The sequence below is a fragment of the Macaca thibetana genome, chromosome 9 (genome assembly GCF_024542745.1).
Source record: "Macaca thibetana thibetana isolate TM-01 chromosome 9, ASM2454274v1, whole genome shotgun sequence".
In the NCBI taxonomy this organism is placed as follows: domain Eukaryota; kingdom Metazoa; phylum Chordata; class Mammalia; order Primates; family Cercopithecidae; genus Macaca; species Macaca thibetana.
In genome coordinates, this window is record NC_065586.1 from 99,148,608 (window position 1) to 99,175,119 (window position 26,512).

A 26,512-nucleotide genomic window follows, 5' to 3' on the forward strand; every position below is an offset into this window, starting at 1 on the left:
TGTTTGTTTTCTTTTACGTTGTGTGTCGTGTCTGAAATATTTTGTAATAGCTTAACATTTTAATGTTCTGGTCTGATAACTTCTAGAGGAGTGGCAAAAGATGGATTCTTAACAGCTGGTAGACGAATGCATGAAGATGTATGATGGAAGATGTCATTAGGTGCCTACATGTGGCAGACAGAGTTCTAGGCAAGGAGGAGACAGCAGTGAATCAGATCATGTCCCTGCCTTTGTGGATTCAGCATCTAAGTGGGGAGCAGACTGAGCAAATAAATATGAACCAAAACATCAGATGCTGGCAGGTGGTATGTATGACAAAGAAAGGGCATAGCAACTGGGCAGGGGAACCGTTTTAGATGGTAGTCAGCAAAGGCCTTGTGAGGAGGTGACATTTGAGCAGAGACCTGAATGAAGTGGGGGATAATGAGCGTGAACATTTGGGGAAGAGCTGTCCAGAAGTGGGGATGGGAAAAGCAAAGGCTCTTCTTGGATAGGACTGTGTTTGATCAACAGCAAGAAGTGCCTAGAGAAAGGCAAGCCAGGCTGAGCACAGTGGCTCATACCTGTAGTCCCAGCACTTTGGGAGGCTGAGGCAGGTGGATCACCTGAGGTCAGGAATTCAAGACCAACCTGGCCAACATGGTGAAACCCTGTCTCTACTAAACATACAGATTAGCTGGGCATGGTAGCGGGCATCTGTAATCCCAGCTACTCGGGAGACTGAGGCAGGAGAATCACTTGAACCTGGGAGGTGGAGGTTGCAGTGAACCAAGTTCGCACCATTGCGCTCCAGCCTGGGGGACAGAGCAAGAATCTGTCTCAAAAAAAAAAAGCAAGTCGCCAGGCCAAGAGCTGTGGGCTGTGGCACCATAAAGATCCTCAGGGCCGGGCGTGGTGGCTCAAGCCTGTAATCCCAGCACTTTGGGAGGCCAAGGTGGGCGGATCACGAGGTCAGGAGATCGAGACCATCCTGGCTAACACAGTGAAACCCCGTCTCTACTAAAAAAAAATACAAAAAAATTAGCCAGGCATGGCAGCGGGCACCTGTAATCCCAGCTACTCAGGAGGCTAAGGCAGGAGAATGGCGTGAACCCAGGAGGCGGAGCTTGCAGTGAGCTGAGATCGCGCCACTGCACTCCAGCCTGGGCGACAGAGCGAGACTCCGTCTCAAAAAAAAAAAAAAAAAAAAAAAGATCCTCAGATGCCGCTCTAGGTGTAGTGGGGAGGTTTGGGAGAGTTTTTAGAAGGGAAGTGACAGAATCTTACACTTTAGAAAAGATTACTTTGGCTATTCTGCAAAGGACTTACTGTGGAGAGCAAGGGTGAGACAAAGAGATCAGTTAGTAAGCTGTTGTAATTTAGGGGAGAAAGAATAGTGAACTTGGACCAAGAGGGTAGAGGGTGGGGGTGGTGAGAAAAAATCAGATTCTGGATAGAAAAAGAGAAGAGGTAAGGATGAGGCGTAGGTTTTGGGCTTGAACAACTGGGTGGATGTTAATGCATCCTTCCCCTCCCTAAAGGAGGAACAGATTTAGAGAAAGAACGTGTGATATGATTGGTAGACAGCCAGTGGAGATACTAAGTAGGCAATTGGATGTATAAATCCAGAATTCAGAGGAATGATCTGGAGGGAGACATAAAAGATCACCAGCAGATAGATAATGAAAACTTTGAGACAAAATGAGATCATTTCTCAAATGAAGAAGTGTAGACAGAAGAGAAGAGATCCAAAAGTGGAGGTTCAAGAGTGCTCTGATTTTTAGAGGTCGGGAATGAAGAACTAACACAAGAGGATTGAGGTGGAATCTCCACTAAGGAGAACCAGGAAAATGTGGTGGAAGCAAAGTAAAGATCCTTTTTTTTCCTTTTTTTTTTTTTTGAGATGGGGTTATACTCACTGCAACCTCCAACTCCCGAGTTCAAGTGATTCTCCTCCCTCAGCCCCCCCGAGTAGCTGGGATTACAGGCACAAGCCACCATGCCTGGCTAATTTATGTATTTTTAGTAGAGATGGGGTTTCCGCATGTTGGCCAGGATGGTCTTGATCTCCTGACCTTGTGATCTACCACCTCAGCCTCCCAAAGTGCTGGGATTACAGGTGTGAGCCGCTGCACCTGGCCTGTTTACTCCTTTCTTAAAAGGATATTTACAGCCGGGTGCGGTGGCTCACGCCTATAATCTCAGCACTTTGGGAGGCCGAGACAGGCAGATTTCTTGAGCCCGGGAGTTAGAGACCAGCCTGGGCAACATGGCGAGATCCCATCCCTACTAAAAATACAAAAACTTATTCAGGCATGGTGGCACACACCCATAGTCCCAGCTACTCAGGAGACTGAGTTGGGAAGATCACCTGAGCCTGGGAGGTTGAGAGTGCAGTAAGCCATGATAGTACCACTGCACTCCAGCCTGGGTGACAGTGAGACCCTGTCTCAAAAAAAAAAAAAAGAGTAATGAAATATTTAACAAGATGAGGGCTAAGAATATATCTAGCAAAATGAGAGGTCATGGAGATCACAAGAGTGTTTCTATTAGACAAGACTAATTTGGAGCATGTGAAAGAGAAATGAAAGTTGAGCAAGTAGGGTCAGTGAATAGAGAGAGACAGCTCTCCTAAGGCTTTTGCTGTAAAGAGAAGTAAAGTAGAGTAATAGCAGGAACCAAATAGGGGACATGGGGAAGTTTTTCATTTTTAGAGATGGGAGAGATTTCAGCCTTTGGGTGTGCTAATGCAGATTATCTGGGAGAGGAGAGCCTGTGATGATGGAAGCATCTCACCATGTAGCACTCTGGCCTCTTCTGAATCCTGTGGAGGTGGCAGTTAAAGGAAGGAATAGTTTTACTGGGAGCAAATATTAAACATGAGAGAATGAATCATTGGAAACAATGGAAATATCTAACACAGAGGAATTAAATGCATTGTTCTATAGCCATAATTGTTAGATATGCATAAATTGAACTATTCAGCCACTAAAAATCGTAATAAGGTTCTATATTGATATGAAAAGACTTTCAAGACTTAAAAGGTGAAAGAGGTAGTTTTTGTGGAAAAAAACATGTAAGACACACTTTGGAAAAAAAAGTCTGAAAGTTAGTATTATGAATGATTTTCAGTTTTTCCATTAGGTTCTAATTGTTTTCCAAATTACTCCCCCATGGATTCTCTACAATGAACATGTGTTACTTGTGTGTTTTTTTAAAAAAAGTTATTAGTACGTCAGTGAGTTCAACTCTTTCATAGCAATTATAAAATATTTCTATATTTTGACTTTTTTAGCCATTTTATTTCAGATTTTCAATCTTGCAATTTTTGCTCTCCCTCTTTTTTTTTTTTTTTTTTTTTTTTTCCTGAGACAGAGGCTTGCTCTGTCACCCAGACTAGAAGTGCAATGGTGCGCTATCGGCTCACTGCAACCTGTGCCTCCTGGGTTCAAGCGATTCTCCTGCCTCAGACTTCCGAGTAGCTGGGATTACAGGCACCCACCACCACGCCCAACTAATTTTTGTATTTTTAATAGAGATGGGGTTTCACCATGTTGGCCAGGCTGGTCTCAAACTCCTGACCTCAGGTGATCTGCCTGCCTCAGCCTCCCAAAGTGCTGGGATTACACTTTTGAATTCTTGTTTTGAGCATTGAGTTACATTAATTAATTCATTAAACAAATATTTAATCAGTATTTTCCATGGGTTGAGAACTGTTTTAAGCTTTGGGAATACAACAATAAACAATACAACAATAAACAATAATAGATTGGCCGGGCGCGGTGGCTCAAGCCTGTAATCCCAGCACTTTGGGAGGCCGAGGCGGGCGGATCACAAGGTCAGGAGATCGAGACCACAGTGAAACCCCGTCTCTACTAAAAATACAAAAAATTAGCCAGGCGCGGTGGCGGGCGCCTGTAGTCCCAGCTACTCAGGAGGCTGAGGCAGGAGAATGGCGGGAACCCGGGAGGCGGAGCTTGCAGTGAGCCGAGATCGCGCCACTGCACTCCAGCCTGGGCATCAGCGTGAGACTCCGTCTCAAAAAAAAAAACAAACAAACAAAAAAAATAATAGATGAGAATACCTGCCCTAGTAGAACTTTCTAGTGTCTTATAAAATAATAAGATAAAAGTATAAAATTCATACCCTTCCTTAAGTAGTGAGTTGGATTTAAGCCAGGTTGTGGTGTGGCCAAGCAAATAAGATGAGGTGAGAGGGGGAAGGGAGTTGAGGGTCTGATTAGAATTATTGACAGTAGAATGAATGAAAGCTTGATTGGGAAGGGACAAAGGGCATGTGGGTGTAGGAACAGTGGATTGAAAGCAAGGCAAGGGCTTGTTGGAATTGGGTACTAACAGGAGGGATCTGTAAAGATAACTAGTGGCTGGAGAGGGGATGTTTGAAAGTGAGATAATGGATAGGTTGCAGTAATTGTGAATGACAAGGTCAATGGAGTGATCATAGAAGAGAGTGACTAAGTTAAGATTGAAAATATAAAACATGAGAAGGGAGACCTTTGCTTCTGTCTGTGGTGGAGTAACAGGGCCCAGATTTTATGCTCTTTCCTTAAACAACAAGGAAACTATGCAGAATATCCTGAAACAGTGGTTTTTAGACACTAGACAACAGGCAAGGCAGGAGAGAAGGCAGTGCTCGGGAGAAAAGTGAGCCCTGTGATTGTCCCAGCTGACCGACCTGGAGATCACAGGGCAAGGAGGGACAGCCTAAATGGAGCCCCACATCCTCCCTGACAAAGGAGACAAGTGGAGAATGTAAGGAGACCAAAGAGAGTAGAATTCCCAGAACCTTGGAAGAATGCACTGCACACCTCCCAGAGAACTGCGGCGCATTCCTGAGTCTTCAGCAGAGTCCCGTCGAATGTGTGTGTGTGAGACCACCAAGGCTGCTGATAAATAAGGGATGGCCTTGGAGTCCTGGGCTTCTTGTGGTGAAATTAGTCCTCGTGGTGCCAAGACAGACAATAATGGAGAGGCTGTGAGTATTGAGGGGCAGTGAGGAGTGGTCTTGCCAGAAACGCCAGAGTTCTGGCGCTCCCACTGGTGTTTTTGACAATGAATGAGACCTGTAGGGGGATAGTCTTACTCCCACAGTTCCCTCTTGACTTCTGCTGCTTCCCTTGTCTCCTGCTGTAGGAAGCATAGAGTCCTGCCGAGAGTTGGACTTCATGGTTAATCATACGGATGAAAAGATAACATTGTCGATGTTCTTTTTCTATGGACTCTTTACCCTGGAAGAATGCAACTCTATAGTTTCAAAATAGGATTCATTGAACAAAACGTTTTCTAGCAAATTTTTGAGAAAATATTGGTTCATTTAGATAATTACTTCTGCCATGTATGTGTGAATATATATGTGTGTATGTATATGAAGTAATCTCAGCCAAAGATAGTTGCCTATGGTTAGATAAATTCCTGGTAAAGGAGGTTTTGAAGGCCAAATTAGAATTCTTTAAGGTCAGAGAGAGAGTTCTGTTCATCTTTGATGAATGTGTTTGAGTGAGACGTGGCATTCTGAGTGAGTGAAAACGTCATATGAATTTCATCATGGGACTGAAGCAACCCATGATGACTTCTCCTTATATAAACAGACCTGTGAAACTGTAGCTTCTACCGCGTCAGCTGGGCATGCCGATTTGGAACTTTTTCTTAGGGTTTGTAGTTGTTGAGATGACCTTTTAGATTTTTGGATCAGGTTAGGAAATGATAGTAATAGAAGGTTCTTAGTAAGTTAGTCATTATTTGATGTGCCAAGCATTGTGCTGAGTATTTTATATGTAATTTATTTAATCTTCAAAGCAGCTCTTTGAGGAAGATCCTATCATCTACTTTTTTTCCTGTGTTTAAACTCTTTCTTCTTCATTCCCTATTGTCAGCTGGTGACCTTATAGACAAAGTTTCACCCTGCTATGGTCTGGATCCCGTGATGTTAGAACTAGATCCTGTACCAGCTTAAGAAACTGATTGTGCTTATCTCTTTCCAGCTCTGTTTAGTGACACTGTGTTAATAACTTGGGATCAGCCATACTTACACCATGGAAATTGCCAAATGCTACAAATCAGCTTTTTCCAGAGAGCTGGCTGTTAAATGTTTATCATCACATCACCATCTGGGTCCTCTCCTGTCTTACCCTTAGTTGGTTCATGTGTTAGTCCATTTGCATTGCTGTAAAGGAATACCTGAGACTGGGTAATTTATAAAGAAAAAAGGTTTATTTTGGCGTATGGTTCTGCAGGCTGTACAGGAAGCATGGCACTGGCATCTGCTTCTGGTGAGGGTCTCAGAAAGCTTACGATCATGGCGAAAGGCAAAGGGGGAGCAGACGTATCACATGGCAAGAGAGAGAGCAAGAGAAAGGAGGAGGAGGTCCAGACTCTTTGAGACAGGGTCTTACTGTGGTTGCCCAGGCTGGAGTGCAGTGGCATGATTTCAGTTCACTGCAGCCTTGACCTCCCGGGCTCAGGTCATTCTCCCACCTCAGCCTCTCAAGTAGCTGGGATTACAGGTGCACACTACCACACTCGGCTAATTTTTTGTATTTTTTAATAGAGAGGGGGGTTCACCATGTTGCCCAAGCTGGTCTTGAACTCCTGGACTCAAGCACCTGCCTCAGCCTCCCAGAGTGCTGGGATTACAGGCATGAACCACCATGCCCAGCCAAGGTCCCAGACTCATTTAAATGACCAGATCTTGGGTGAACTAAGCAAGAACTCGCCCAACACTGGGCCGGGTGAGGTGGCTAATGCCTATAATCCCAGCACTTTGGGTGGCCAGGGGCAGGTGGATCACCTGAGGTCAGGAGTTCGAGACCAGCCTAACCAAAATGGTGAAACCCCATCTCTACTAAAAATAGAGGCTGTGGCGTGGTGGTGAATACCTGTAATCCCAGCTACTCAGGAGGCTGAGGCAGGAAAATCGCTTGAACCTGGGAGGCAGAGGTTTTACTGAGCCGAGATCGTGCCATTACACTCCAGCCTCGGCGACAAGAGTGAAACTCTGTCCCCCCCCCCCCCCCCCCACACCCCCTCAAAAAAAAGAACTCACCCAACACCAACTGAATAGCACTAAGCCATTCATGAGGGATCCACCCCTCATGATCCGGTACCTCCCACTAGGCCCCATCTCCAATATTGGGGGTCACATTTCAATAAGAGATTTGGAGGAGACACACATCCAGACCATGTGATTTCCATTAAACAACAAAGCCAGCAAAAGGATGGAATCATTAAAAATTATATATACCCTAAATATTATTTTGAAATCAAACAAATTTGCAATCATTTGACAGACTTAAGTTTTGATTATAAAAATGTGCAAAAATGTAAAAATTGAGACTAGTATAATGTACATATATCTTTTAGATTTGATAATTTTTAATTTTTTTGAACCATTTCAAAGAAAGTTACATCACACTTTATCCTGAACTGTTTTTGCATACTTCTCCCACATAATCCTAATTCCATCATCACTCTTAAGAAAATTAGGGTACCCTAAAATCATTGACTACTCTCTCCATATTCACATTTTCCCAGTTGTCCCGCAAATGTTATATATGGTTGGCTTTCTTCTAACGAGGATGCAATCAAGATTTTTGCATCGCATTGTGATATTATGTTTTTTTGGTCTTGTTAAAGCTAGAATAATTCCTCTCATTTTTTCATGACCTTGACTTCTTAATTTTTAAGTTTAAAGTATATGTAAAAGTAGAGAAAATAGACAATAAACTACAATATTACCCATTACCAATTCAATAAATATCATGGCTTTGTTATATTGGTTTCATTTATCTTTTTTCTTTGCAAAAATATTTCAAAACAGATTCAAGACATCATCTCATGCCTCATAAGTCTAAGCAATGAAGTCATTTTGTGATGTTACCAAATACGGTACTGTGATAATAACAAGCACAATTTATTTTTATTTATTTATTATTTATTATTATTATTTTTTAGACGGATTCTCGCTCTGTTGCCCAGGCTGGAGTGCAGTGGCGATCTTGGCTCACTGCAATCTCTGCCTCCCGGGTTCAAGCGATTCTCCTGCCTCAGCCTCTCGAGTAGCTGGGACTACAGGTGCATGCCACCATGCCTGGCTAGTTTTTTGTATTTTTAGTAGAGATGGGGTTTCACTGTTAGTCAGGATGTCTTCATCTCCTGACCTCATGATCCACCCACTTCAGCCTCCCAAATTGTTGGGATTACAGGTGTGAGCCACCGTGCCTGGCCGATATTGGCTTTTTAAAGAAACCAAGCTAGTTGTTTTGTAGAGTACCCTACATTTGGGGCTTGTATGATTGTTTTGTCATTGTATCATTTAACTCATTTCTCTATCCCATGTATTTCCTGTACACTGGAAGCTAGATCCAGATTCCTGACTAGATTAAACACCTTTGTCAAGAATACTTTATAAAGGATGAAATGTATTTTGGTGTGCAATACTTTAGGTGGTACATATGGTCTGGTTATCCACTATTAATGACTTTAAATTTGATCACTTGATTAAGGTGGTGACTGCAGTTGGCTCCGTTCTATTTTATTTATTTTTAAATTTTATTTTGAGACAGAGTCTCGCCCTGCCACCCAGACTAGAGTGCGGTGGCGCGATCTCCACTCGCTGCAACCTCCAACTCCCTGGTTCAAGTGATTCTCCTGCCTCAGCCTCCCAAGTAGCTGGGATTACAAGCATGCGCCACCACGCCTGGCTAATTTTTGTATTTTCGTAGAGACAGGGTTTCACCATGTTGGTCAGGATGGTCTCCATCTCCTGACCTCATGATCCGCCCGCCTCGGCCTCCCAAAGTGCTGGGATTACAGGTGTGAGCCCCAACGCCCGGCCAAGTTGGCTCTGTTCTAGAGAGAAGCTTTCTTCTTTGGGATTAGCAGTGATCTGTGGAGTGATACTTTGGCACCACACAAATATTATTTTCTCCATCAACCTCTTTTCCTAATGGTTTTAGCATCTGTTAATGTTCTTTGCCTGAATCAATACATTTCAACGGGCATTGGAAGATGGTGTTGCCATTCTTCTGAAGTAGGACCCAGGCATTTTCTTTGAGTTGGGCTCACTGATTGGTGTTTCATACAGTTGTGCATGAATCACATCCATAATATATCTTCTCTAATTATCCAAATCTTCGTTTTCATTTCAAGTGGAACAAGCAGTGCAAAGCATTTTCAAAGCAGTACAGGTGCAGACTCTTTCTAGATGTGTTTTCTCTTACCCCCTCCTAATTCAATAGCAGGGATTTTTTTTGTTCAACAACCTGCTTTTACTGATTCTTTCTGAAGGATTCATCATAATGTTTGCTATGGTTTGAATGTGTCTCACAAAGTTCATGTGGTGAAACTTAATCTCCAATGCAAACACTGGGAGAATAGGGTCTAATAAGAGGTGACTGGGTCATTGGGTTCCTCATGAATGGATTGGTGTCATTATGGAGTTAGATTAGTTCTTCTGAGAATGGGCTTGTTACAGAAGCAAGTTCAGTCCCCTCTTGCTCTCTTGCCCTTCTGCCATGGGATGACACAGCATGAAGGCCGTTGCCAGATGTGGGCCCCTCAGTCTTGCACTTCCCAGCCTCCAAACTGTAAGAAATCTGTTCTTCATAAATTAACCAGTCTCGAGTATTGTGATGTAGCAGCACAAAATGGACTAAGACAGCATCCGTAGAAACAACTTCTATTCTCTTAAGTTTTTATAATACTTAAATTACATAATTGCAGCATCAAGTACAAATGTCATAAATATTTTTGGAGGCTGGGTGTGGTGGCTTATGCCTATAATCCCAGCACTTTGGGAGGCCAAGGCGGGTGGATCACTTGAGCTCAGGAGTTTGAGACCAGCCTGGGCAAAGTGGTGAAACTGTGTCTCTACAAAAAATACAAAAGTTTCGCTGGGCGTGGTTGCACACACCTGTAGTGTCAGCTACTCAAGAGGCTGAGGTGAGAGAATTGCTTGAGCCCAGGAGGTCGAGGTTGCAGTGAGCGGTGATCATGCCACTGCACTCTAGCCTTAGGGACAGAGTGAGACCTTGTCTCCCAAAAAAAAAAAAAAAAAAAAAAAAGTTTGGAAACAGAAATAACCAATTTTTAGTAAAAACTCTGCTTAATCTAGGGGAGTTTAGAATGCAGAGTACTAGATAGTAGTCCGTTAGCCAAAAGCATTCAGTGTGCTGTGGGCCTCATTCAGTGTGTTTTACAGAGAGAATGGAAGTGTGTTCATTAGTCAGCACGTTACATGGAGGTCAGTTAAGAGAAGAGTCTACCATGTTGTGATTTTCCTTGCCTGTCTTCCTTGGTTGACTTCCAGTTCCTTGACAGTAAGGAAATCAGTCTTGTATGTGTTTAGGTTTAATCCCTGGTGCATGGTACAGTGCTTAGCATATAGTGAGTGCTCAAGAAAAATGTTTGTTGAATGAATTCATGACTGGCCATATTGACCTCAAGTGAATTCTAATCGTAAACACAGAAATCTTTGCAATATCTTTAAAAATGTCAAAGTTGGTATGGCCATTGCACATAATTTATTCTTTCATTGGCTTTTCCCCTTCTCATTCCCTCAGTCTTTGAGTCTTTCTCTGCTCTGTGCCAACTTCCTTCAATTTATTGTGTATTACAAGCTACCTGTGTTTATTATCTTTCTAGTTTCCTGACAAAGATGCAAAAAGAATGTGTAACAGTGTGGCTGCAATGGCGCTCTGCACAAAGAGAGATGAGATTTTTAGGAAAATGCAAAGTAGTTCCTTAGTTCTCTATTCTAGAGCTTAACCAATCCCAGGAACTGAAGTCTTCTGTTTCTTCACAGAGGAAATATGACAAAGGCAGTGGCTGTACAAGCTTCCTTCATGGCCCGCCCTCCCCACTGCCTCATCCAGTAAGCGGGAGCAACTACTTCTAGAGGTGAGAGGGGAGGGAGGACAATCTCCATAACCCATTTGATGCACCCAGCTGCAAAATTTTGGTCTTGAGAAACAGAGCAAACAATTTGTAGAGTTGCTATATTGAAGAACTTTAAAGCAAAATAAGACTACGTAGGATTGAATGCTTAGGTGATACAAATGATATTCTTTGATAGAAGCCTACAATCTATATTTTCAAAGAAGCTACTTATAGCTGAATAATTCCAATGATCCCAAGATCCTGTTTCTATAGATATTAAAAGGTATTATGCATGTACATTTGAGATGATTTTCGTCAGTAATATAATCATTATCATTTATTGAGCACTTACTATGTGCCAGGCACTATTTAAATTGTTTTTTCATTTGATTTTTCAATTTTTGTCGTGAACATAGGGTATATCTCCATTTACAGACAAAGTGGGAGGCCATGAGAAGGTAAATGACTTGCTGTCAGTCACACAGGTAGTATGTAACAGAGTCAAAGCATCCACACCCATACTTGTCTAATTTTAGAGTTTAAGTTCTTAATCACTGATAGTATGCCTAGGGTCCTGTCACATATTTGAGCTCTTAAAATCTGTGCCTTTTTTGGTGAGGGGTCAGTGACTGAGAACAGCCTAGATCTTCTGAACATTGTATCAGGAACTGAGGTGATGTTCCATAAGGCATTTGTAGTGTGTACTCACAGAAAACTTAAGACAGTTTGTCATTTTTACCAAGGAGCAGGTCCCTCAAAAGGACGGTCTGTTTCTAAGGTTCTTTACGGAAGCAAATGAGTGTTGAGTTATTTGGCCATTCATTCACTCATTTATTCATCTAGTCGTTCAGTAAACACGTCTTTTTTTACTTGACAACTCATTATATTTGCATATCAGACTCTTGGTTTTCAGGTTAAATTCATGTTTTGTGTTTAAGAAGATAATGAAAATTCTTGAAGACGTTCTCAAGCACAACAGGAAGGAGCACAGGGTTTGATTTTTCTACTTGTTTTTCAAGTGGGCTTCATCTGAGGACAAACTCTATTGTAACTTTTCTAGAATTTGGTGCCAATAGGAGTTAAAATAATAAAAGCAGTACAATTAATTAGGAAATGGGTGTCTTTTATGTACAAGGCCTTAGATTAGGTAGCAGCAGTTGGTCATTCTTCTGGGAAGTGGTTGCTAAAAGTATAATCAACTGGCAGTCACTGATTGGCCTTGTTTACTGCATTGTGTCCCAGGGAAAAAAATATAATCTCCTCTTATGACAAGATCTTGCAGAGATAACACCATTTCCGCCATAATCTTCATCCCTCTCCCATTTTCTTTTCTTTTTTTTTTTTGAGACAGAAACTCTCTCTGTCACCCAGGATGTAGTGCAGTGATGTGATATCGGCTTACTGCAACCTCCGCACTCCAGGTTCAATCGATTGTCATGTCTCAGTCTCCCAAGTAGCTGGCATTACAGGCATGTGCCACCATGCCCAGCTCATTTTTGTATTTTTAGTAGAGATGGGGTTTCAGCATGTTGGCCAGGCTGGTTTCAAACTCCTGATGTCAAGTGATCCACCCGCCTCGGCCTCCCAAAGTGCTGGGTTTACAGGCGTGAGCCACCGTGCCCAGCCCCCACTCCTGTTTTCTTAAGATTAATTTGAGCTATTTAGTTAAGCTTTATTAAAAGTATTGGCTGGGGCCGGGCGCGGTGGCTCAAGCCTGTAATCCCAGCACTTTGGGAGGCCGAGATGGGCGGATCACGAGGTCAGGAGATCGAGACCATCCTGGCTAACACGATGAAACCCCGTCTCTACTAAAAAATACAAAAAACTAGCCGGGCGAGGTGGTGGGCGCCTGTAGTCCCAGCTACTCGGGAGGCTGAGGCAGGAGAATGGCATAAACCCGGGAGGCAGAGCTTGCAGTGAGCTGAGATCCGGCCACTGCACTCCAGCCTGGGTGACAGAGCGAGACTCTGTCTCAAAAAAAAAAAGTATTGGCTGGTCACAGTGGATCACACCTGTAATCCGAGTACTTTAGGAGGCCGAGGTGGGTGAATCACCTGAGGTCAGAAGTTCAAGACCAGCCTGGCCAACGTGGCGAAACCCCATCTTTACTTAAAAAAAAAAAGCTGGGTGTGGTGACCAGCACCTGTAATCTCAGCTACTCAGGAGGCTGAGGAGAATCGCTTGAACCCAGGAGTCGGAGGTTGCAGTGAGCTGAGATGGCGCCACTGCACTCCAGCCTGGGTGACAGAGCAAAACTCCGTCTCAAAAAAAAAAAAAAAATTACCCCGTACTATGCTAGTTTCTGAGGCTTTAGATGCGAAAGAGAACCCTTCCCTTCAAGAATCTCACAGAGGACTGAAAGAAAATCTCAGAGGAGCCAGGCACGGTGGCTCACGCCTGTAATCCCAGCACTTTGGGAGGCTGAGGCAGGTGGATCACGAGGTCAGGAGATCTAGACCATCCTGGCTAACACGATGAAACCCCTTCTCTACTAAAAATACAAAAAAAATTAGCCAGGCATGGCAGCATGTGCCTGTAGTCCCAGCTACTAGGGAGGCTGAGGCAGGAGAATCCCTTAAACCTGGGAGGCAGAGATTGCAGTGAGCCCAGATCACACTACTGCACTCTAGCCTGGGAGACAGAGCAAGACTCTGTCTAAAAAAAAAAAAAAAAAATCTCAGAGGAGAGTGAGACAGTTAAAATACAGGGTAATAAGTGCCCTGATGGAGCCAGTGAAAGCTTTTTGGGAACAGTGACAGGCACCAAACCCAGCTGGTCTAGGTGAGGTTAGGAAGACTTCCAAGATGAGACGATGCTTAAATTGAATATTTGAAGGAGAATAAGAGTCAGGGAGCTAAGGGGAGGCCAGTGTTTATGGCAAAGGACAGTGAAATAGCATATCTAGTTTGGGGGAATGGAAAATGTATGCTCTGGCGTGGAATGAGCAAAGCTATGGGAGATGTGGCTAGAAAAGAATCCTATCATGACAGGCTTTGAAGGGCATCCCAAAGAGCTTAAACGTTCCTAAATGCAGTGAGAAGTTATGGAAGAATTTTAAGCAGGCGAGTAACATGTTCAGATTTGGTCTTTAATAAGATTACTGTGGCATCAGTGAGGTGGCCTTGAGGAGATTACATTCAGGTTAGGTACATTAGAAGTAATGAGGACCTGGAATTTAGGTGAATTGGTGATGGGATGGAGACTATGAAATAATCGATATTGGCTGGACATGGTGGCTCATGCCTATAATCCCAGTACTTTGGGAGGCCAAGGCAGATGGATCACTTGAGGTCAGGAGTTCAAGACCAGCCTGGCCAACATGACAAAACCCCGTGTGTACTAAAAATACAAAAATTAGCCAGGCGTGGTGATCCACGCCTGTAGTCCCAGCCACTTGTGAGGTGGAAGAATTGCTTGAGCCTTGGAGGCGAAGGCTGCAATGAGCTGAATGCCACTGCACTCCAGCCTGGGCAACAGAGTGAGGCTCCCTCTTGGGGTCAGGGCGAGGGTGGAAATAGATATTTAGGAGGCAGTCTTAAATTTAAAACCTAACACAACGTTGGGTACCAGTGTGTCATAGCCAGGTGAAACTAGAGGGAAAAGAGGCATCTAAGTTGACTTTTACAGTTTCACATTTGACCTTTACAGATGTCATTAGTATGAAGATTAGAAGTGGGGAAACAGGTTTTGTGAAGATGATAGGTTTAGTTTTGGACATACTGAACTTAAGATGCTTATTGGACAAAAGGAGGAGGAGGAGGACCAGATGGGCAGATGGAATATTTTTATACCTGAGGTTTAGATGAGACTGGGATGGTGGAGTATGTAGATTTTAGAGTTTTCAGTCTGTGCTTTATGCTCCCTTTATTGTTACTCGATTAGTACATCGTGAAAAGCATATCACCGCGAAGCTAATGAAGGTAAAGCTTAAGTGCTCACATGTGTGGGCTGCTTCCAAGGCCCTGGGAAGACCCCTAGCAAGTGTTTTACAGGTTTACGTGTATTTGTAAATTTTGAAAAATCGGAAAGTTTACAGTGGACCAAAATGACTCTTTCCACATTGAGTTACCCTCTCTTACTCTTGTGTGTGGCACTGTTGGAGTGGTCCCAAACATTTTTGAGATTCAGCTGTGGGAAAGTTAAGCTGTGGATATACACTTTGTTTGGGTTTACTGGGATATGTCTATGTGGTTGCAGTCACTTTGATGTATAGTTATTGGTGGCCATCCCACTGCATAAATGATATTCAACAATGTGGATGTCACTCAGAGGTACAAGACCAGCACTGTATTGAGATAGGAGTGTGTTCTAACACGTCTGGCACTGGAATTTGCAAGTAGAAGAGCATGAAATGTGTGAAACCAAAAAGTGGCTGGTGGAAAAACTTTCCATTCATCCGACATCTTAGCCTGAACATCAGCCTGGTAGAAAGACTTGAATGAGAGGAAGTTTATAGGGGGTGCAGTCCCAGGAAGCAAGAGCTCAGGACAAGGAAAGTGAAATGAGAAGGAGGGAAAGAAAATTTAAGGATCTGATAGTGCCTTGGCTACAGGCATCCGGTATTCAATCCCACTAGGACCTTTTTAGGAACCTATGAAATGGAATGCTCTCAGAACTGTCCGCTTAAGTACAAAATGAGGGGGAGGTGGGGGGATTTATCCCATTGATTTCTCCCTCTTGTTTGCATATGCATAACTGCAGAATAAGTTTCAAATAGCCAGGCATTGTGGTGCACATCTGTAATCCCAGCTACTCAGGAGGCTGAGGCAGGAGAATCGCTTGAACCTGGGACATGGAGGTTGCAGCGAGCCAAGATCATGCCACCGCATTCCAACCTGGGGCAGGAAGTGAAATATTGAGCATTAGCAATGAGACAGCATGTGCTTGCACTGATGCACGAGCATGAAGCCACTGCAAGCCTGCGTGAACTAGTCACTGCGGCAGTGGAGGGAGTGAGCACTGGTGCCTAGAGGGTTGGAAGTGGTTCTTTAGAGGTGTCCAACACTGACAGGGGACCCTGTTGTTCTCCTTGATTCCTGGTTGAAATAAACATTTTCTCTTGTTAGAAATATACACATTAGGGGTGGGGTACGGTGACTCATGCCTGTAGTCCCAGCATTTTGGGAGGCCGAGGTGGGTGGATCACCTGAGGTCAGGAGTTCGAGACCAGCCTGACCAACATGGTGAAACTCCATCTCCACTGAAAAAGACAAAAAATAGCCAGGCGTGGTGGTGCACATCTGTAATCCCAGCTACTCAGGAGGCAGGAGAATCACTTGAACCTGGGAGATGGCGGTTGCAGCGAGCCGAGATCACGCCACCACACTCCAACCTGGGGGACAGAGGGAGACTCCATCTCAAAAAGAAAAAAAGAATTACCCTGTAGAATGCAAATTTGTAACAGTACTACAAATTTCATCCAGAATGCCACTGTTAACTTTTGTTTCTAGTTTTCTATATATAATTATGATTAATGCAATTAATTATAATGAATACAAATGGGAACATACTATAATATTCTACAGGGCTTTTTTTTTTTTAGAGTAACTTTTCATAACAATCGATGTAGCTCTAACTTTTTTTTAAAAATAGCTACATTAGTATTCTACTGCTGATAGAATCCTGCTACATCCACGTTAGCTGCGTAGCATTCTAGTGTGGATGTTGTAGAGTTTACTTAACGAGACTATTGTGGATGTTTAGGTGGTGACTTTTTTCTTATAGAAATATAAAAACTTAGCTGAGTGTGGTGGCTCACATCTGTAATCCCAACACTTTGGGAGGCTGAGGTGGATGGATTGCTTGAGCTCAAGAGTTTGAGACCAACCTGGGCAACATGGTGAAACCCCGTCACTACAAAAGATACAAAAATTAGCCGGATGTGGCTACACATGCCTGTAATCCCAGCTACTTGTGAGACTGAGGCAGGAGAATCACTTGAACCTGGGAGGTGGAGGTTGTAGTAAGCCATAATCATGCCATTGCACTCTAGCCTGAGTGACAAAGACCCTGTCCAAAAAAAAAAAAGAAAAGAAAAATAGAAAAACTAATTTTTGTCTTCTACACATTTTTTAAAAATTTATTTTATTTTATTTTTATGTTTTTGGGATGGAGTCTCGCTTTGTCACCCAGGCTGGAGTGCAATGGCATGATCTCAGCTCACTGCAACCTCCGCCTCCCAGGTTCAAGTGATTCTCCTGTCAGCCTCCTGAGTAGCTAGGATTACAGGCGTGCACCACCACGCCTGGCTAATTTTTGCATTTTTAGTAGAGATGGGGTTTCACCATGTTGGCCAGGCTGGTCTCGAACTCCTGACCTTGTGATCCGCCCACCTCGGCCTCCCAAAGTGCTGGGGTTACAGGAGTGCCCCACGACGCCCGGTCCTTCTACGCATTTTTAAGAGCTATTGGGGGAAAGTACATCATGGGAATAGTGAGTAGACATTGTGAAGGAATCTGTAATGGAGAACATTGGGTTTTAAAAGTTGTTTGCATCTTTTTTCTCTATAATGAAGATGAAGTGCTTGAAGTTTCTGGGGACAGGAAACAAAAGAGTAAAATGCTAGGATTTTAGGGCAATGAGGAAGACCTTGAAATATTTTCACCCTTTCATTTTTCTTGAAGTTTATCATATGCATAAAATTTGCAGAAGATAATTAATACGTTGTATAAGAATTTATCTAGATGATTCATTTTCCTTCTAATTCTAATATCCAGAGTTTTTTTGGGGGGGGATAATTTTGATAGTTCTTTTCCTTTGTATCACATTATTAACTATGTAATATATGTTTACTGTTAACTGTATAATAAGATATAATAGCAATTCTACCTCATTCCAAATTGAGGTCATCAGGAAGGACTTCCTAAAAAGAGGAGACTTGAGTGAGAAAAGGGGTTAAGGTCTTTCTTCTTTTAAAAAACAAAACAAAACAAAACAAAAAAATTACTCTCCCCTTCAAGCAGGTTTAAAAACTGTGACCTCATTCCTTTCCTAAAAATGCCTGTGACTGTAGCAAATGTACAGTGTAGTTTGATCTGCAATGTTAGCACATTGTCTGGGCTTAGATAATTTTTGTTCAGTGACTGTGACAACAGGACCACATTTTTATGTATGACTTTTGTATAATTATTGATCTTGTCTACTTGTGTTGTAGAAATCAGCCAAGAAATTAGTTTAGTTGAAATCAGTAAGTTTGGACTACAAAACAAAGTTTGTAAGTAATTATTGGTCTAAAAGCTAAAACCTAATAATGGAACAGAAGAGTAAATCATAAAACCAAAGCCCTAACATTTGGGCTTAGCAGGAGAAGTGTAGATCTCTTTTAAAAATCTCCTACTATTAACTGGGCATGGTGGCTCATGTCTATAATCCTAGCACTTTGGGAGGCTGAGGTGGAAGGATCACTTGAGTCCAGGAATTCGAGACCAGTCTGGGCAACATAGTGAGACCCTGTCTCAAAAAATAAAAAATAACTCCTCCTATTATTGGATATATTGGACTACTACTAAATGGACTACTAAGTAGTCTAGTCAGTCCTCATTTATCATTCTTATGAAGGCCTGAAGGAAAGACAGAAATAGTCTCATTGGTTCTAAAATAAATCCCTTAGTTCTATAGAAGAACTACCTGTCTCTTGGGGAACATGAGAAGGTTCCCATCATCTCAGCCTGAAAGCCATCTTTTGTCTTAGCCATGTTTTCCATTGCCCATCATTTACTAGGAAAACATTCCAGTGAGTGTACAGTGAGTGTTACAGACCACCAAAAAAGATGAAGTGGAGATGCCCAGCATGCCTCACTATTTATAAGAAAATATTTCCCCAAAAGATGGGAAAATCCGAGTCTTTAAATACTCTGAGAGAGAGAAATAATGGAAAAAACTCTTCAGTCTCTGTTCTGTTGGTTCGTGAGATTTTCTCACAAGTTATTTGGATGGGCCATTAAGTAAGTCACATAATGACTGGAATTTTCTATTAATTGCCTCACTTTGGGTTTCTGGCTAAAGTATCTGGCAGCAAGACTGAAGAACAAGAGAAAAGGAGTGGGTGGTGGTGGGAATGTGAGACCATCCATTGTTTATTGCCTGGAATCCTAACTTAGGGGAGAGGGCTGGAGGGCTGTCTTTGATAGGACCGTCCACTTGGATGGATAGAAGTAAATGACTTGGCTTCTTGTCTTTTAAACAGTTTAGGTTAGCTTTTCTTTCAGAGGGTTACTTTACTTGCTATGTCTGCTATTGTCACCAGGAAGTTCATGGATCGGATTCTCTGGCATAGCGCACACACATTAGTTTGTCTTCCTATACAAATCAGTCATCTGTTGTCTTGGCTTTGGGAAATGATAACATAGTTTAATTCTAGTTTTCCTTTTGGTTTGTGCTATTAATCCCTTTGTGGTGTGGATCCTGAGTCTATTAGTCAGGGTCCAACCAGAGAAACAAAACCAATAGGATACAAACACACACACACACACACACACTTTCATCAAGGGATTTATTATAAGACTATAGCTTATGTATTCTGGAGGATGTATAAGAAAGCCCAAATTGATAGGACAGGTCATTAGGAAGAGAAGATCACAAGCAGGCTGGAATCCCACAGGCAGCATCTGAAGTTGTTTTCTATGGGAGGAATTTCTTCTCTCCTTCAGAAAGCCTTAAGGCCCTGCTTTTAAGGCCTTCCAACTAATTAAGTTGGGTCTACCAAGAGTGATCTCCCTTAAAGTCAACCCATGACGTCCCATTAGGGACTTCATTTGCATCTGCAAAATCCCTTCACAATAGCACCTAGATTAGTGTTTATTGAATTACCAGGGACTGTTAAATTCATCAACACATTGGGAGACGCCAAAGAGGAGTTGCCTGGAAAATCATCCTGCCACAGATGTTTATCAAATCGAGGCTGGGGTCTCTGCTACTCTCTCCAAAAACCGTTTCTCTCTTAGTTATATAACTGCCTGCTGTATACCTCACCCAGGGAAGCATGGTTGGCTAATCTTTGTCAGGATTGGACCCTACTCTTGGGTTTTCTTTTTTTTTTTTTTTTTTTTTTTTTTTTTTTTGAGACGGAGTCTCGCTCTCTCTCCCGAGCTGGAGTGCAGTGGCCAGATCTCAGCTCACTGCAAGCTCTGCCTCCCGGGTTCACGCCATTCTCCTGCCTCAGCCTCCCGAGTAGCTGGGACTACAGGCACCCGCCACCTCGCCCGGCTAGTTTTTTGTATTTTTTTTTTTTTTTTTAGTAGAGACGGGGTTTCGCCATGTTCGCCAAGATGGTCTCGATCTCCTGACCTCGTGATCCGCCCATCTCGGCCTCCCAAAGTGCTGGGATTACAGGCTTGAGCCACCGCGCCCGGCCTACTCTTGGGTTTTCAAACATTGCATGTAAAACAAGTTTTTGTTGACTGAAAAATGTTTTTCTGTTGATAACCATTTTTAAATACAGCTTTTTAAATATTTGTTTAAACTTAAACACTAAAGCGTAAGGGCCACTGTCAATAGAAAACTAAGATCTTATTTTACCAAGGAAACCATTAAAATGATTAGTTTGAGGGTATGGCTATAAAAGGGTAATAGGAAGGTCATTTGGTGGTAGAAGTGTCCTGTACCATGGCTCTGTCAGTGCTCATATTCCTGGTTGTGACTCTGTGCTGCAGTTTTGCAAGATGTTTACCATTGGGGGAAACTGGATAAAAGTACATGGAATCTTGGGCAAAATCCACAGGATCTTTCTGTTTCTTACAATTGCATGTGAATATACAATTGTTTCAAAATTAAAAATGTTCCATTTTGTAACAGCAAAGGATTTTTCAAATAATAGGAGCAATTATTTCCTAATTGATCTTTTTAATCATGTTAAAGAAGTAGACATCTATATATATTTAGCCCTGTGCTGGGAATTATATATATTATATAGTATTACATAATAAGTATATATATTTTATTTTATATATAATTTTATAGAGGGGGGGCCTCACTACATTACCCAGGCTAAACTTACTCATGGGCTCAAGTAATCTTCCAGCCTCAGCCTCCCAAGTAGCTGGGACTATGGTGGCACAACACCATGACCACCATGTCTGGCTACTCAATATGTATTTGAGTACAAGAAAGCATACGATGGGAAAATTGATGGTGACAGTTAAGTATAGTGTTTAATATAAAAGGGTTTTGTAAAAATCAGGGTCAAATAATTAGATGAAATATTGGGCATAGTGTAAGAAGATGGAGTCTTCTCTCTGTAATGATGACTGAGAGAAGATAGATAGCATAGCCTCAAAAAATGCCAGACATAACCATAAAGTATAAGTCCAAAGGAAACCTCTAGAAATATGGAGAAGGTAGTTTTAGGACAAATATAAAATATCCTTTTAGCTCAGAAAGTTGTATACGTTGAAAGTATGTTCAAAAGTTTTAAATAAATGCGATTTGTAGATTCACTCATTCAGTAAATATCTGCATGCCTGTAGTGTGTCAGGCAGATATCTACAGTTTTTGTTGTTGTTTTTTTAAAACAGATCTTAGTTCTGTCACCCAGGCTGGAGTGCAGTGGTGTAATCTTGGCCCACTGCAACCTCCACTGCCTGGGTTCAAGCTTCTCCTGCCTCAGCCTCCTGAGTAGCTGGGATTACAGGCATGTGCCACCATACCTGGCTAATTTTTGTATTTTTAGTAGAGACGGGATTTCACCATATTGGCCAGGCTGGTCTCGAACTCCTGACCTGAAGCCATTTGCCCACCTTGGCCTCCCAAAGTGCAGGGATTATAGGCGTTGAGTCACCATGCCTGGCCTACAGTCTTGTGTATTTCAGGAACTTTCCTAACATGTAAATGTTGATGTCCTTGAGGCTAACCATACCTTTCCCCAATCTCTATTGATAAAACTATAAAATCTGAGAACCACCTGGATTAGTTTTTCTCAGTGTATAATATTTCTGGTCTTACTGCATGGAGACTTTTACGGAGAAGTGAAATTCAACCAGTCAATTTTACAATAGCACTCCTGGCTGCTGTATGCACTGTGCCAAGACTGTTTAGCCACTAATGGAGAGGACTTGTCTACTTTGCTTCTCCTGGTTTAAAAAAAAGTCTTTTAGAGGCTGACCACCTCAGTGAGTGCTACCTCCCTACTGTCAGTTGTTCAAGTGGCCAAAGAGCAGCAGCAACACTGTCATTTTAGATAAATTCAGGGTCCTGTCCAGGAGAGGGCCCTGTATCAAATAAACCTCTACCCTCACCAAGAAATGTTAGATTGTTTTAAGGAAACCGTGATTCTATATTCCACCCATCAGCCTCATTGGCAGACACATTAGTTCAGGCCTAACCCGGAATGAGGATGTTCATGGCTGGACTGAAGGAACTGTCCTGCTAGGGAGGTCTGGGCCGGCCACTTATGGGTCAGACTTTGGAATTTTTGGAAGTAGTAAAAGGGGGCTTTTGTCTCCCAGAATAGCAACAGTTATCATTTAAAACCAGTGGCTTCTATATACAGCAAGTGCTTCTATATATACACTCATGTATTGTTTATATAGGACTATTTTAAGATCTGTGTCACATTTTTCTGGTGTATTTTATGGTGGGAAAATTCAATTGGAAAAAATGCACTTAGCTCTGGTGGGGATGGTAAGGTAAAATAAGTACTTAAGAAAAAAGACACACACAGTTTGTTTTTATTTTTATTTTAGTTTTCAACAGTACAGAAATAGCTAGGTGATAGTTTCCTAAATGAAATTGTATTACTTCTCCTCAGCAGGTTTGATTTTAGCTCGTGTTCTAATACTAGATTTTTTTTTTTTTTCTTTTCTGAGATGGAATCTTGTTCTGTCAACCCGGCTGGAGTGCATGGCGTGATCTCAGCTTATTGCAGCCTCTGCCTCTCAGGTTCAGTCCTGCCTCAGCCTCCTGAGTGGCTGGGACTACAGGAGTGTACCACCACGCCCACGCCCGGCTAATTTTTGTATTTTTAGTAGAGACAGGGTTTTGCCCTGTTGACCAAAGTGGTCTCGAACTCCTGATCTGAGGTGATCCGCTCACCTCGGCCTCCCAAAGTGCTGGGATTACAGGTGTGACCCATTGCACCCAGCCTCTAATACTAGGTTGATCGCCACGGTAGTCAGAAGACTTGCATGGCACACATCAGCATTCATCCGTGTATTCATTACAAAAATCTGAGAAAATGGCTTTACATGTTTGTTATGTGGCTTGTAATTCAGGGTTTATTTTTCTTTGGGTTTTGCCAGTGTTGAATTCAGAGGGAGATGGATAGGGAAAGGACCTGTCTAAAATACTATTAAGAGTAATGTGGATGCCGGGCGCGGTGGCTCACGCCTGTAATCCCAGCACTTTGGGAGGCCGAGGCGGGTGGATCATGAGGTCAGGCGATCGAGACCATCCTGGCTAACATGGTGAAACCTCGTCTCTACTAAAAATACAAAAAACTAGCCGGGCGTAGTGGCGGGCGCCTGTAGTCCCAGCTACTCGGGAGGCTGAGACAGGAGAACGGCATAAATCTGGAAGGCGGAGCTTGCAGTGAGCCGAGATCATGCCACTGCACTCCGGCCTGGGCGACAGAGTGAGACTCCATCTCAAAAAAAAAAAAAAAAGAGTAATGTGGGTATAGAGCCCCAGGCACTCCCATAGCCCAGGTATGGTGTGGCTATGGCAGGGCAGCCCCAGTGGGTTGTGTGTGTTAGGGCAGTGAGTGAGGGGCTGGGGCTCTATGAGGGCCGACCCCCTTCCTACCTGTTCTTTGTAGAGGGTGGCATCAAGCTAGGTGTTCTGGGAGAAAGATGAGAAACAAGGAGCTTCCAGTCTAGCAGGGAAAAGATCACAAACTTGGTATAAGAAAGAGATATGACCAGACGCGGTGGCTCATGCCTGTAATCCCAGCACTCTGGGAGGCCAAGGAGGGTGGATCACCTGAGGTCGGGAGTTCAAGACTAGCCTGGTCAACATGGTGAAACCCCATCTCTACTAAAAATGCAAAAATTAGCCAGGCGTGGTGGTGCACGCCTGTAATCTCAGCTACTTGGGAGGCTGAGGCAGGAGAATCACTTGAACCTGGGAGGTAGAGGTTGTAGTGAGCCAAGATTGCACCACCGCACTTCAGCCTGGTTAACAGAGTGCGACTCCATCTCAAAAAACAAAAAAGACAGATGCCTTAAGAGAAATTCAGATGACATTATAGGAGCTCAAAAATACAAAAGATAAGTTCTGCCTTTGGGAATAGAACAGGCTTCCTGGTATGGGTGATATTATGCATGGAATTAAGAGCAAGGTTAAAAAGGATTAAAAGGGCTCAAGCAGAGGAAGGGGTAAGTAGGGCCATGGAGGACCTGACAGTGAAAAGTCAAGTCTGGGTGGACGAAGCTTAAGAAGGGTGAGTGGCAGTTGTAGTGTGGTGATTCCTTTGAGCCCTGCCCTAGGAACATTTTCTCTCTAATTTAGTAGCTGATGAGAAGTGAGCACTGTGTGTGCATGATGGAATGCTGTGGTTATGTTATGGTGAGTAAGTCTTCCTTTGTGAATGGAGGAGTAGAGAAGAAACTGGAGTGTTGGCCATTGTGCTAGACTTGGCATGCGCTGAGGACTAACATGAAGGTGGATCTGGAGTTGATCTGGAGCTGATGGTCTAATAAGGGAGACCACGTTGTGGCACACTGAGCTCCAGGTGTGCAGGTAACAAGCTATGGGGTGAGGAGGCATGGAGCTGACTGATTTTAGATATTTGAAGGCTGCTGTCAACCTCATTCCTGCCCAGATGTCTCTTCCCTCTAAACATCCTTGGCTTATGTAATTGTTCCTCCTGTGACATAGTTTGTATATGGTACAGCATTTCCCCTCAGTTTGCCTCTTGTAAAATACAAGACCCAGACCTGAACTAAGATTCCAGATATAGCTAAATACGGGAGGAGAATTGCTTCTCTTATTCTGAAGTTGTGCTGCCACTCAGTTATCATGACATGCCCTGTTGCTGGATCAGCGTGTGATCTGTCTATCCTAAAGGGACCTGCTGTCAACAAAGGGAAGGGGCAGGAAAGGGAGCCCTACTGAAGGGGCCACATGGAGGGTGTTCCCCTTGGAGCCTGAAGTCTGCTGAACCCACTTAGCCCCTCCTCTTATCACTGCATCACCTATTCCCCGCTCCTGTCTCCAGCCCCATCTCACCCACCCCTGTAGCTGTTGTCAACACCCTGACTGCCACCAGCTCTTCCCGGTGGTAGTTTTCCAGGTATATACAAATGTCAAGTTTCACTGAGCTGTGCATCTTATGCAGCTGTGTGTGTGTACCTGTTCACTCATTCATTCTTCATTGAAAAGGAAGAAAAAGAAAAGGCAAAGATTTCAGAGTTTTAAAGCCTGGGTGATTGGAAATCTAATGGTGTCATGTTCAGATCTAGGGACTCAAAGAAGGAGGTATTACTTTGGAGAGGACAGCCAAACTGTCCTAATGACAGGCCTTTTCTCTCTTGTCAAGGCTACCTGGCAGAAGCAGGCCAGTTCGGGCCTCCCTGTTAGAAGCAGGAAGGGCTTGCGTAGAAAGCACACTGGCCAGAGACTATAGGATCTTCCGCATGTCACTTACACTGTGACCCTCAGTCCCTTCCTCCACCACAGTCTTTATCTCCAGCATCTTCTGTCGCCAAAATCACCTTTCTTGACCTTTCTTCACCTTTCTTGACCTTTCTTCACCTTTCTTCATCTTTCTTGACTGCATTCGATACTTATGACTGCTCTCTGCTCTTTGGGACAGTTTTTATTTTTCGTTTTTTAATGTGGCTTCCAAAACACCCATTCCCTTTATTCTCCCCTCCCCTTCCTGCTGGCCACTCTTTCTCAAGTCTCTCTTTGGTTCTATCTCAGCCTCCTGACCCAGGAAACTCGGGCACCCCCATGCTCAGCACTGGCTCTTCTCGCCATCCATGGCCTAGGTGATCTCAGTGGGTTTCTGGCTCTGCTACCATCTGTACTCGCTCAGTTTTTATCTGTAGCTTACATGTTTCTCTCTCTCTTGAATTCTGGACTCATGTATCTAACTATTTGACATTTCCGCTAGGATGTCAAACTTAACCTTCCAAAATCGAGCTGACTTCTGCCTTCTAGACTGATGCCATGCACTGTCCTCCACCGGGAGTGGCAACTCTGTTCCTCTCATTGCTCAGGCCAAAAAGCAAGTCAGCCTGACTCCTCATTCTCCTCCACCCCCTATCCAGTCCGTCAGCAAATCCTGCGGGCTGTTTCTAAAACACTGTCTATCTAGAATGCAGTTACTTCTCACCACCTGCACTGTTGCCCCCCGGGCCCAAGCCACCATCCTCCCTGACTTGGCTTACTGGTAACTTCCCGATTGGGTTTGCCCACCTCAGCCCTTTCCCAGGGCCATTCTCCTCCCACCTGCTGCCAGGCCTTTCTCAACCATGCAGCCAGAGGGACTCTTAAAACAATGCAGATCATGTCACTCTTCTGCCAGAGCCTTCCAGTGACCACGGAGTGAGAGTGAAAGCCTTTCCGATGGTTACATGGCCTGCATCCCACCCCATACAGCTCACCTTTCCTCTCGCCCTCCTGCCCACTCGCTTCCAGCCACAGTGGCCTCCTGGCTCCCCACCCACCACAGCGCACCAAGCCCCTCCCTCTTCAGGGCC

General features: G+C 43.4%; 2 protein-coding genes across 6 annotated transcripts in view; one reads left to right on the plus strand and one right to left on the minus strand.

Moving 5' to 3' along the window:
- Positions 1-26,512, minus strand: part of ARL3 (ADP ribosylation factor like GTPase 3) — a 537,289-nt gene that overhangs the window by 356,661 nt on the left and 154,116 nt on the right. The gene's annotated exons all lie outside the window — the stretch shown is intronic.
- Positions 1-26,512, plus strand: part of CNNM2 (cyclin and CBS domain divalent metal cation transport mediator 2) — a 165,249-nt gene that overhangs the window by 101,050 nt on the left and 37,687 nt on the right. The window contains exon 2 of one of the 4 annotated variants that reach the window (XR_007728797.1): positions 10,801-10,895. The exons of 2 other annotated variants lie outside the window; for them this stretch is intronic. Coding sequence is in view for 1 of the 2 variants with exons in the window: in XM_050804117.1 (XP_050660074.1) it covers positions 10,801-10,811 (11 nt within the window). In the remaining variant the exon portion in view is untranslated. Of the gene's footprint in view, positions 1-10,800; positions 16,325-26,512 lie in introns of those variants that run through there. One more of the 4 variants, XM_050804117.1, reaches the window with a different exon arrangement.